Below are 13186 nucleotides of genomic sequence, written 5' to 3' on the forward strand. Positions count from 1 at the left end.
TGTTGCTCTGGTAGCTGAATCGCCATATTTCAGCGTGGTTTAGACCATCTGACTGGTGCCATTGCAGAAGGGGAAAAACTGTTCCTCCCAGTGAAGTGAAACTTTTTACTTCAATTATAGTGAAACCCCAACTGTCAGCTCAGGCTGCAATGCTGCAGGACAGCTGCCAGCCCCAGCACTTGCAGATAAACCAGGCTGAGGTCACAGTTTTTTGGCTAAGACACAGCACAGAATTATAATAGCAAGTATATTCTGACAGGTCCCAGCTCTGTGTTTGGGGTTTGTTTGTTTAGATTTGTTTCTCTCTCTGTATTTCAAGCCATTGATTCTATAGAAGCTTGTCAGTTCATTAACAAATCCTGTCAGCTATTTTCTTTGGCGCTGGGAATGGGTTGTTTCCCTGATAAATTAATCCAGCTCCAATGTCCCTTGCACACCAATCAGTGTTCCCATTCAGGGAGGTCAGGCAGAAAAGTGGAGAGAACAACTTCTTTTCTTCTAATCAAAAGAGAAAACAAAATATTGCTGAACTCTGAGGCCTCACTGGAACTGGTCACACCAGCACTGTGCATGAACGTGGCTACTGCCTCATTTCCAGCCTAGGGAATTCTGCTGGAGCCTCCTCAATCCTGGGGAAAAGCTCTCAGAGTGACCTCCAACCCTGGGCCATTACATCCCAACCCATCCTGGGTACTGTGTCTCCATGAAGAAGTGGAAAATGTGCCAGGGGGGCAATCAGAGATGACCTAAACCTCTGGAGATCTCTGGGATCCTAAGGGATTTATAGGATAAAATGGAGGCTTATACCATGGCCTGAGGTGGACTTTGTCTCCTGATAAAATTGAAGAATTTTTACAGAGGGAATAAAAGGCAGCAATGTAACCTCATATATTGCCTTTTTATATTGCTTTGTTAAGGCTGGGCTATAAACCTGACAAAAAGGAGCATAAAATGATGGGGAAATGAAGAGTGAACTCAGCTCCTCTAAAATATTCCAGCTTTTTCTTTCCATTTCCACATTCCAATGGAGACTGCCAGTGGCCCACCAGCCACAACCACACTGATGTCACCATCACTGCTCCCTCTGCAAAGCTGGACAATGAAATCCTGGCAGAAGGAAAATGTCCAGGACACACCTGGCATGTTCCTGATGTCCTAAGGGCAAAGCCATTCCCCCTCCATGCTCATCCTCATACCCCCTCAACTTATCTCAGGTTTTTATCCTTCTGTGATATCCCCAGCCTCAGGTACACTCAGCAGCCAGAGCTGGGGAAGTTCCCCAGCATCTGTTCAGAGTTACATTTCTCTGACTTTCAGAATTATGACCTTTGTCAGCAGATCGTGTAAGCATGAAATTAATTTTGAAAATCGGTAATTCCACTGACTTCACCTGGATCACTCACATGGTGAAAGTTAGAAGAGCATTGAGGAGCTTTGCTGTGTCCAGAGTGCAAACCCTTTCCAGTCACAGCCAAACAGCCAGTAGCCACAGACTGTTCCACTCTCCAGCTCAGATTTCATCTTACAGGGGCTCTGTTTCACTGAACTGCCTCCCTCTAAGACCCACACACTGCAATCAACTTCCAAGGGATTTCTGAGTGCATACATTACTGTCCCTTGCTCACCAGCAGAGCATCAGTATTACTGATGTAATGCACCCCAGCCCAGTCAGCTGCTCCAAAAAGTGCTTTATTTTGCAGCTGATGGATGCTTTGCTGATTCTGGAAATCTCTCCATATGACAAGTGTTTCTAAAACATTTAAGGTACTACAGAGCTGAAGGTTCTCAAGAGTGCAATCATCTTTTGCAGTTAAATCATGGTAAGGAATGTACTTGCAACGTGAGCTCGCTCGCAGGTTTTCTGCCTGTGACAAATTGAATCCACCAGAAATAATTTTGGGGTTGCAATTACAAATGGGCAGGGCCTGGAAATTAATCACCAAAGTATTTAATGAATAGCCACAGAAGTAATCTCAACAGCTGCAAGCCATCGAGATTTCAAACCCTAGGCTGCCAAGTCAGGTACCAGTAACTCTTCCAGAAGTCACTCAGAACATCTTGCCCAGCACATATGAACACATTTTGATGAGTCTAAATATCAGAAAACACCAAACTGACATTCAATATTTCCACAGATAACAGATGGCTTCACACGTTGCTCCCCACTTGGGGTTGTCTAATGCATCTGAATCATGTTTTGAAATATAACTCGAGGTTTGGAAAATCTCTAAGGTTTTCAATAAATGGAGTTTAATGTCAAGACTACTCGAAGCAGCTGTTCCTCCTAACCATGGGAAATCACATCCAGGTTTTTTTGCATGACCCAATGCAGAAATTATGTAATTTGGGGGTCCCAGGCATCACCATCCCCACCAATGTTTTACATGAAACCACAGAAAGATAACAGCACACGTCTCAGAGTTTCGTGTGCTGCCACTTTTTACTCCAGACAAGGAGATTGTGTTTCTCTCTCCACTCCTACCTGCAGCAGGTGAGTAATGGCTCAATGCTTGCCAGGCATTTGAGCCCCATGTTCCACACCAACATCAGAAAGAGGGAGCAGGGGCTCATGTGCATCCTTGGAGATTCCCAGGAAGCAGGGATGGGAAGGTTTTTGATGAGCTTTTCCCACCTCTGGAGTCCAGAACCCACGGGTCCAGCCTGGGCTGCTGCCATCAGATGCTTGCTCTGCAGAAATGCAGGCTCTCATTTCTCTCTTGGGAATCATTTCCCACTCCATGTCCCTGCAGAGCCCCTGGAAGCAGCAGGATGCTCGTGCTCCCTCACCTCCTGTTCCAGTGACAATAAACCAAACACCAGCACTGCAGGCAGAAGAAACACAACCACAACTTCCACAGACAAGCACATGGAGCTCAGGATTGTTTTCCCTGGGAAGCACAGCCCAGTCCTGCAGACCAGTGCCTGGTGTGATTTGCAGAAACAAAAACTGACCCACACATGCACACGCTGAGAAAACTTCTGCATGGACTTGCAACACCCAGACTGTAATCTCTTAGGAAAGTCAAAGTCAGAAATCCTGGAGAAAAGAGCAAAATGATTTTGCAAAACCATGACCATTTCTTCCCTGTGGTTTGGGATCTGTGAACTGCCTCGTGTGCTGCAAGTGCCAAACCCAGGCAGGGCTGATGTCCCATTCCACAGCACTGCCCTGAAACTCCTGCTGGGATGAGGAACCTCGTGTTGTCAACACCACACACAGCTCTTCCAGAATGCTCATCTTCAGATGGACACCCCACCAAACTAAAAAAATAATCCCTAGCTGAAAAATAATCATTGATAAATGTATTTCTTAAAGAGCAGATCTCAACATCTCCAAATCCATCCAGACAGACAGACACCCATAGAGGTAATTTATTGCACTTTCCTGCCCTGCTTCTAAAAGAGGTGCAGATTGGATCTTAAAATCTTCTAAATCTGACTTTATTACAGGTACAAGAGAGTTTGGTATGTTCAGCAAAGCCTGTATTAGCAGTTTTTATGGTTTTTTATGTTTTTATGTTCTTTTAATCGCTGACATGGAATGTAAATAGTTTCCTCAATTGCTGCATACTTCCCATTCCTGCAGGAAGGCACACCCTTCGACAAAGATTAAGAGAATATAAAGTGAAATCCCTGTTTACTAAAGGAATTAAATTCTCCTCTAGTTACTGGAACACAGCAACCTGTTCATGGGGGATCTACACACCCTTCAAAGGCAGGTTTTCAACAGCTAAGGGGCATTAAAAATAATACAAAGGAAGCTCAATATTTGGGCTCAGTGTTGAATAATAAAGTGAACTGGAATTCTTCACAGCTGGGTAAAGTTAGGGTTCATCCAAATGACTGGGAATAAAAAGCATCCTGTGTTGTTTTACCCCAGAGGACTAAAGAGGTGTCCCATGGTTTTCCATTGATGTTGTCCATCCCCAGCCCGAGGCAGGATGTCCCCAGCCTCCCCTGGACATTTGATTTCACAGGCACAATCCCTCCTCCTTACACATCAAACTGCATTGCTCACGTCCACGCTCTCTCTACTCAACTGAAAAAAATACCTCTGTGGCTTTGATTCCCCAGTAGGGGAACCCAGAGAGCTCACAGATCCCTGGGAACTGCTATAAAAAGTTTTCCCTAGGTTGAGAGTGATCTTTGTTTTGCCTTTGACAAACAGCATGCAGTTGTCCTGATCTGGATTCCCACCATACATCCTTGAGATTCTCTTGGAGGACAACGGAAACTTGCAGGGTAGACAAAGACTTTGATGACTTTTTCCATTTGTCATGGACTTCCAGAGCAGTGATTTCATTCCTGAATGGTTCTGTATCCCTTTAACAACTCTGCCCATGGGACCACAGCAGTCTCTGATCCCTCTCTGAAATCTCAAGGACACGAGCAGGATTTGCCAAGAGCACGTGGGGAAAGTTGCACACGAGCACAGGCTCGAGCCCAGCAGTGTTCATGATCCTGGGCTGCATGAACAGCACAACCATCCCATCATCAGCCCCTTGCCAGCAAACCCTGAGAGCTCCATTTCACGTTCCTGCAGGGGTTAATCCCCAATTTTTGACTCATCACCCCTGATGGACACTGCATGGAGCAAATCGTGGGTGCAGACAGCATTAGGAGGGATGAGTCCTCCCCCAAAAATTCCAGAGACTGTAGGGTATTCCAGATTACTATAAATAAAAGGCCTCACCACAGGAAAGGAGGACAAATCCAAAAGAAATACACAGGAAAACCCTGAGAGGCAACATGTCCATTTTCAGCCCCACTTAAATGCACACAACCATAGCAATTCTTGCTCTATCAGCAATGGACAAAGACCCATAATCCAAACTGGAACAAAACTCTCTTGTTAGGGGACACTTCATAGGGGACCAGTAGCAAAGCTGGCCCCAGGTTAATTTTAAACCATCAATTTTAAAATTATAACTCTCCTCCAAGAGTACAAAGTGACCATGCAGCAGGGTACTCACTCATTCCTCTCCAGATCGATGACCAGATGTTTATTTTCAGCTTGAATTACAAACTGCAGCACTGCTGGGTGGTTCTGAAAAAGGAAAACAGAGTTGGTTGAGTCCAAACCCAGATCCCATCATCCTGCACCCGGCTCTGCCAGGGAAATGGACACACCATGGAATCAAAGGAAGGTTTGGCTTGGAAGGGATCTTAGGAACCATTTAGTTCCCATGGGCAGGGACACCTCCCACTGTCCCAGGCTGTTCCCAGCCCTGTCCAACCTGGCCTTGGGCACTGCCAGGGATCCAGGGGCAGCCACAGCTGCTCTGCCCACCCTCACAGGGAACAATCCCTTCCCAATACCCAAGATGCATTTCAAATTTTTAAGATGTATTTTGAGCTTTTCATAAAGCATAATTAAGTTTCATCTTAAAAGAAAAAGAAGTAGTGTTGCAGCAATTAAGGTCATAGAATATCCTGAGCTGAAAGGGATGCAAAAGGATTGTTAAGTGCAAAAAATGTGAAATATCAATAAAAACATGGTCAATGTTATCAAGTATCTCTGTGACAACAATAGACAAAGTATTTATGCACATACAAGTATTTAAGAGAGCTTTCTAAACAGGACATTCACCACAGAGCCCACAGAAATCCCAGTTGCACTCCAGCATGGATCAGCACATCTGGATTGCATTTTCAAGCACCATCATGACTGTGTGCAATCTTCATACTGCCTTTCCCCTGATTATGAAAACCAAGTTCTTGTTCATCTCAAGCATCCAAAGGTAAACCCAATAATTTTTGGGCGAACTGTGAGAGAGGATCTGGAGCAGAGGAGACCTAAAAGCTTGCAGGAACGGGCAGTGCACCTACACAGGCTCTGGAAACTGCACTTCCAAGGAGAAAGCACAGTTTGTAATGTGCTGGCTGCTCTGGATCCAAAAGACTCAGCTCAGATATATTTTAAAACTGTTTACATTTAACTTACATCCCATTAAACAAACTCACTGGACTGCGTGACAGCATTTCCTTGTTTGAAATTCCAACGGTAGCTCCATAAATCAGCTGTTCCCCCACGCACCCAAGAGGCTTTTCTGGAGATTTGTGTCAGCCAATCGCAGCAAGAATCATTGTAGGGTTCTAGTGTCTAATTGATTTATTGAGAAATGTGTCTGAATTTGTGATTGCTACGGCAGAGCCCCAGTGGAGCCTCTGTGACAGACAGAGCGTCCCCGCCCTTGGAATGCGGCGATTTTCAAATTGTTTGAAAAATTAAAGATGTTTATTAAAAAAGTGAAATTATTGGGAAGCTGTCATAGACTAAACAAAACTGTTCAAATGAAAAAGAGCTGAGAACTCCCCAGTGCTCTCAAGGCTTCCTTGAGCCCAGGCTGGGAGTGAGAACCATTGCTGTATCCAGAGCGTCCTGCTCGTGAGAATCCAAACGTGCTTTCTCAGCAACGGCATTGAAATTCTGCATCTCTGTGAACTCTGCAGAAACCAGATCCCACTAGAATGCTAAATAAATGCTTCAGACTATCCTTGGCACTCAGCAAACACATGGGAGTCATTTATTGGCATGAATATTTAGAAGCAGTGTTGATTATGACTTTAATATTAGTGCATTGCTTCCAAAACCCGTGAGATCTACAGAATATGGAGTTTTGAGAGAGAGAACCACAATTAATTACAATATAACACAGTAAATAATTAAGATATTGCAGTGGCACAAATGGATTCTTTTGAGCTGAAGGCCCTCTTAATATGGAAATGACAACGATGTTTATTCATGAGTTCACAGTGGCTCTTATTTGACAGTCAATGGATGTTGGTAAAGTTGCAAAGTTAAAAAAGCAGCTGCAGAATAGAGCAGGCTGTTACAAGACCAAATCATCTCTCAGAGAATTCCTAAAGCTGGAACAACTTCTCATGGAGCACAGGAATGGCCCCAGTTATGGATGCTGCATTGCTTTGCACAAGAGCAAAGATCAGGATATTGCTTCACCATCGATTTTTCTTTCAAACAAATGTCTCCTTTCCTTCTTTTCCATCTGTGAGGAGATGAGATTATAGTTCTTACTCTGACTGGGACTCATAAGCACAAATACAGCAAAAATTACCCACTGCACAGGTGTTAGGGTGACTACAAACAGAAACACTTGAAATTATCAATTTCTAATGGTAAAGAAAAATTAGTCTTCCAGAAAAGGCATTTGAGGTTTGTGTTTTGGTTTTTCCTCCTCTTTTTTTAATCCATACTCCTGTGAATTTAATTCAGATTTTTTTTTTTTTTTTTTTTTTTTTTTTTTTTTTTTTTTTTTTTTTTTTTTTTTTTGGTTAGGGCTTTTTTTTGTTGTTTTTCTTGCAGTGGCTGTGGAGTCTTCCCTAAAGTTTTTGCACATTTCTGCCACAAATCCTTAAAAGGTCATTTAAAATCTCGTGAAACACTGTGATACTCTCCTCTTACAATCAATATTTTCAAGACTGAGTCACAGGGTGAAATGGGAATGACTACAAATATAGATATTAGAGCACTGCTTTATATTTTCCTCTGAGAATAATCAAAAAAGCACCTTGTGGGGGTTCAGAGCCTCCTGCTAGAACGTTTGAGAAAGAACCACGAAAATAATTTCTATGCTGGTGCCACAACTTATTCCCACATTGATCCCTTTAAAACCATTGACTGTGGAAACAAAGTGGACCTGATGAGAATGGCATTATTTAAACCATAATGAAGAATTTTTTTATGGTTTTATGGTTCTACTTTCTTTTCTCCACAGACTCATGTTTTCTACTTCTCTCCTCAAACTGCACTTTGCTGTTTTCCTTTCTGGGAATTTTTTTTTTTTTTTTTTTGGTGGCATAAGAAGATTTCATCAGTGCACACAAGAGGTCAAACTTCAGCATGATTGAAGTAGGAATCTTCATAACTTTCTCCTCTTATTTGGAGGATTTACATCTAAAATCTGCATCAAATGGTAGCAAAAAAACCAGGAAAAGCATTTCCCCTCCTTAATTTGCTTTTTTCTTGCTTGGAGATGAGGGGTTTTGGTTTGAATTGATGTTAGTAAAACTCAATATTCTGAAGGAAATTAGTGAAACATTAAGTCAAAGTCAAGCAAGAATTATCACTGATAAAGCAGATTAAAAAAATTAATAAATCAGTACTTGATTAACTAGAAGATGAAGGGAGAGCAGCCTATTTCTGAGTCAGAAAAGTCCTGCAGTAAAACTGCTTTAACTAGTGCATGTTCTTTAGGTACTACTTTGATTTTTCCTTTTAAAATCACATTGATATTCATTGAGAAAGAGAAAAGGAAGAGAAGAGGAACACAGGGATTGTGTTGGGAATACTGTCTAAGAATAATGATCTCTAGCCTCAAAATAACCGATTTTTATATCTGAAATTCTTGTGGAGAAGATACATTTAGAGATTTCTTCACCTTAGTGGTATGCCCATTTTGAAATTTGAATGCAAAGGAGCTGTCACTGAGCAAAATCTTAATTATTGTTGGATCCTCCTTTCCTTTGGGCTGTGAGCTATGAGCTTTTCCTACTGGGATTGGGAGAGGAGACTCCAAGAAATTCCTTATTACATTTGAAGAGCAGAAAACTGATGGAATGGAGAGTCCTAAAATATGTGTCATTGCAGCTCCCTCTCTATAAAGGATTTGATTGGATTGAGACACGTGAGTTAGATCAGCACACACAACTTTAAAGAAATTCTAGCAATTTCATCACAGAAATAAAGGGAAATATCTATAGTTGAGGAAAAGAGTGAAAATGGACTCAAACCAGCAGCAGTAATTTGCTTGGAAATACAAATGCATTTTCAGCTGTATCCAGTGTCTAAATTCACTGTTTAAGGATAGAGATCAGCACAAGAAATGGAACCAAAAGGGGTCATTTCGCTTCTCTGGTTTCAAAGTTTTAAATTATATCCTGACAGGGCCAGACTGAAATAGTCAGGTTTGTTTAATCCAGCAAAGTGGTTTCCAGGCCCTCCAGAACTGGTATTAACTTTGCTAAAGCCAGCCCTGCCCGTGGCCAAGGTGAAAAAGGGGAAAAACTGGTAAGATAGAAAGGAAAAGAAATTAATAATTACGAGCAGAATTATGGCTTGTAATTAGTTGTATGCAACACGGCTCCTGACATTCCACAGGGAGCTAAATAAAATAGACAGAGTGTCACATTTCATAATTAGCTGCCTGGGCTTCAGTTTGAAGACAGAGAAATGACATCAAGATTCAACGATTTGATAGACAAAGGATTCTGCCAAGGGGTCGTTTGGGAGCATTTTTTCATCCACGGTTTTAAACTGTGCTAAGAACAATGATGTTTGCTGTCAGAGTAAAGCCTGGAGCAGCTCTGGGGCAGGATATGGACGTGGAGATGTTGGAAAAAGTCCTGAGGAGGCACAAAGGTGATGGGGAGATGGAGCTGCTCTGCCCTGGGACAGGCTGGGACACCTGGGGATGCTCACCTGGAGAGGAGAAGGCTCCAGGGAGAGCTCAGAGCCTAAAGGGGCTCCAGGAGAGCTGGAGAGGGACTGGGGACAAGGCATGGAGGGACAGCACACAGGGAATGGCTTCAACCTGACAATGGGTAAATTTAGATGGGATTTTGGGCAGGAATTGTTCCCTGGCAGGGTGGGGATGGAATTCCCAGATTTGCTGTGGATCCCTGGCAGTGCCCAAGGCCAGGTTGGACATTGGGGTTGGAGCTCCTGGGACAGGGGGAGGTGTCCCTGCCATGGCAGGGGGGTTGGACTGGATGACTTTTAAAGTTCCTCTACGACCTTTAAGGTCCCTTCCAACCCAAGCCTTCCTCTGATTCCATGATTCTATTCACTTTCTCCTCTGTGCTCTCAAAACCAGCAGTTCCAGCACAGAAAATAAGGGTTGTGAGTTCCTTATCTCCCAAGCACAGCTCTGGAAATTAAGGACCTTTGAGATTTATCAGGTAGTCACATTCCAGACACACATGCATTTGTTTTTTCTTGGATCAGAAGAGTTAACACCAGGAATTAGAAACTGCATAACTGGGGGAAACATCCATTATTTCCAGCAGGGGAAAATTCCATGCCATTTTTTGCTATCAATATGAAAATACCTTTTATTTCCCTCATTTATCACACACTGACATTCTGCATTAGTACTAAAAGGTGTATTTACAGTATCAGATCTTATTCCTCTACTATCTATAAAACACAAAAAGGGAGAAGCTGGGAATCTAAAAGAAATAAAGTCACTCAGAGAATCTTACCATGGAAACTGGAACTCAATCCAACAAATGCAAACTGTCTACAAAATATATACATTTAAGATAATTTCAACCTCCAATGAATGCTGCACATTGTATGCAATGCTTTTAAATCTATAAATATTTCCTGGTTTTCCTTTTGGCTTCAGTTTAGAAGTGAACACAAAGTGCAATGTTTTCTGCAAACATCTCCAAGATCAAGTGATATTTCATGTGCAGGACATGAAAAGCATAAACATTTAATTCTTATGGTTTTGCAGGTTCCTGGGGGCAGCAAATTGAGCTGTGCTTTGCCTGCTCTCAGATGAGAAGGATGCATCCCCGTGGCTGCATATAATGAGCACCAACTAAGAGAACAGGGCCTTTTGCAATTGTGTTTTTTTTTTTTTTCTCTTTAATGGCTTAGCAAAGTCTCCCAAGCCCTTAACAAATTGGCTGAGCCAGTCCAATAACGTAGGAAACGAAAGAACTCCCAAGTTTGTCCCTAAGTTTATTTAAAAGTGATTATTTGAAAGCACAATGATCAGATTTTTGCTTTCTTACTGACTGCACAGAGAGATGCAAGATTGCTCTATCTGGAAGACACAACAGCTAAATTTGGTTTATTTTTTAAAAATTTTTGTCCTCTTTTTCTTAACTCCTATAGCAAATTGCAACAGCTGCTTGGAGATAGTCAGGCTTTTCCACCCTTTCCTTTTTCTGCACCCCACACTGCCATATTATAAATGTATGGAAGATTTGTATAGATATAATTTATATCTTTTTAAAACCTTCTGCCCCACACAATGTGGCAGACCCCATGGCAGATGAGGTCCTAAAGCAATGTTTCTGCTCCTTCCCTGGCTTCCTTGCAGGAATCATGGAATGGTTTCAGTTGGAAGGAACCTTTCAAGATCATCCTGGCAATGAGCAGGAAAACTTTCCACCAGCTGACAGAAAACCCCACCACGGAGCTCATGGGATGCAGATAAAATAGGAGCACTTGGGAACGACCCTAGTTTGGGAAACTTCTCTTCACAAGCTAGAAATACTTTCAATTAAAATGAAAAATCTCAATATTTCTGTGTGCTGCCTCTACAGCAGTGCCAGCCTCTGCCCATCAGGTTTTTGGCAGCATGTGCTGAAGGTCCTGGGAATTTCTGTATCTCTGTTTAAATTCCCAGCTCCTTGCTCACTACTGGTGTCCAGGATCCCTACCCAGAGTTAAAAATCCAAGCAAACAACGCTCACGAAAGAGGAAACCAAGAAGTTCATTGTGCCAGACCAAAATCAATAAAATTACACAGCTCCAGCTCCCCATTTCCTGCTTTCCATGCAGGAATACAAAGCTAATGACTGCTCCTGCAAAGGGAAAACATGCTTACAACTTAGCTACATCCTTTCTGTGAGCTATTCCTGATTTACATTTTCTTTAAAAATCAAAGGATAACCAGGCTAAAACATGTTCAAACTGTCACAACAGTGAGCAGCAAATACTTCAGGAGCAGATCCAAAATAACTGGTTTGATGTTTGAAAGAAATCTGCACCTTGTCAGGCTGAGTTATGTTGTGAATTTATTCAGTATCAATAAAAAGTCAGGCCTGAAACCTGAATTCAACCTTTACACCATATTTTCATTTTTAAGCACTGAGGTTACACTGATATATTTAGGTGCCTTTAACCAGCTAAAAAGGGATTAGCAGAAAATTTGCAGCTTTATACTTTAAAAAACAAAGTAAAGTAAATTCTTTTTAATTGAATCTAAGCAGTGCAAATAGGGCAGCCTTGGTTTCTACAGCAGCTCTCCAATTATCCTCTGAACTGTATCAGTTAAAAACAGGTCAAAAATCAATATTCCCTTTTCAGGACAAACCTTGCAACAACAACAACAACAAAAAATCTTTGAAAGATTTTCAACAAGAAGCTCTGAGAGAACAAACATGGGGGAATTATGAAAAAGGGGAGCTGGTGCTGCCAACACTTTGATGGGGAGAGAGCTCTGGGATCCTCCAGCTCAGGATGTGGGTTGGGACAGGGATGAGAGCTGGAACACAAAGCAGCCAGGGGAGCCATGGGAGCCTTTCCTGAGTCTTTGCAGCCCAAAGCAGCCTCGGGTGTGCATTTATTGCCCTTCCCTGAGTGCCTGGTGACCTGTGAGGAGCCTGCTCTGCATCTGGGACAGGGGATTCCTTGGATCCACAGGCCACAAAAAAAGGGAAGAAAGGAAAATGCACCAGCATGTGGTTTTGACTGAATGGAAATGAGTGCACCGAAGTGTGAACTCGATTTTGTAGTAAGAACAAGCAATAAAATAACAATAAAATGTGTGTGCTTTTAGCCAGCCCTCATTTGCATATGAGTGTCTCCCAAACACAACATCTCTGTCGAGGGCTGCTTCCACAAATCTGTCCAGGACCCCCAGATTTGCTCATCCAGGTACTGATGTGACTCTGTGGAGTGCAGGACTTCCCATCCAGCCCAGCAGCAGGATCTCAGCCTGGAAGCAGCTCAAGAGCAGCAGAGCTGTTGAATCCCAGCCTGATGGAAGGGTGTGTTTGCTATCCCATCCCATTCCCTAAACTGGCCAGAAAGGCTGGACCCTGCCTGTCCTCTGACATCCTGAGGGGGTGGCCAGGAGGTTGATTGATTGCATCAATACAGATTAGAGTCTTTGAAAGATCTGGAAATATAAAAATCTTTATAATAGCAGGGAAAAAAACAAAACAAAACAAAAAACTTTTGAAGAGTCTGGTTAAAAAACGGGCTAAAAAGTGAATCCTCCCCTATATTTCTTTTCCTTATTGTATTCACAGAATCACAGCTTGGATGGAAAAGGACCTTAAAGCTCATCCAGTGCCACCCCTTGCCATGGGCAAGGACACCTCCCACTGTCCCAGGTTGCTCCAAGCCCTGTCTAGCCTGGCCTTGGGCACTTCCAGGGATGTTGCCCCAAAAGCTTGAAGTGGAAATACCCTGTAAGTTACTGGG

General features: G+C 42.6%; 1 protein-coding gene across 1 annotated transcript in view; it reads right to left on the reverse strand.

Moving 5' to 3' along the window:
• ADAM12 (ADAM metallopeptidase domain 12) overlaps nucleotides 1-13186 on the reverse strand; it is a 174088-nt gene that overhangs the window by 123668 nt on the left and 37234 nt on the right. The window contains exon 3 of the mRNA XM_088169446.1: nucleotides 4974-5047. Within this exon, the coding sequence (XP_088025572.1) occupies nucleotides 4974-5047 (74 nt within the window). The remainder of the gene's footprint in view (nucleotides 1-4973; nucleotides 5048-13186) is intronic.

Source organism: Sturnus vulgaris, chromosome 8 (assembly GCF_052056855.1).
Source record: "Sturnus vulgaris isolate bStuVul1 chromosome 8, bStuVul1.hap1, whole genome shotgun sequence".
In the NCBI taxonomy this organism is placed as follows: Eukaryota; Metazoa; Chordata; class Aves; order Passeriformes; family Sturnidae; genus Sturnus; species Sturnus vulgaris.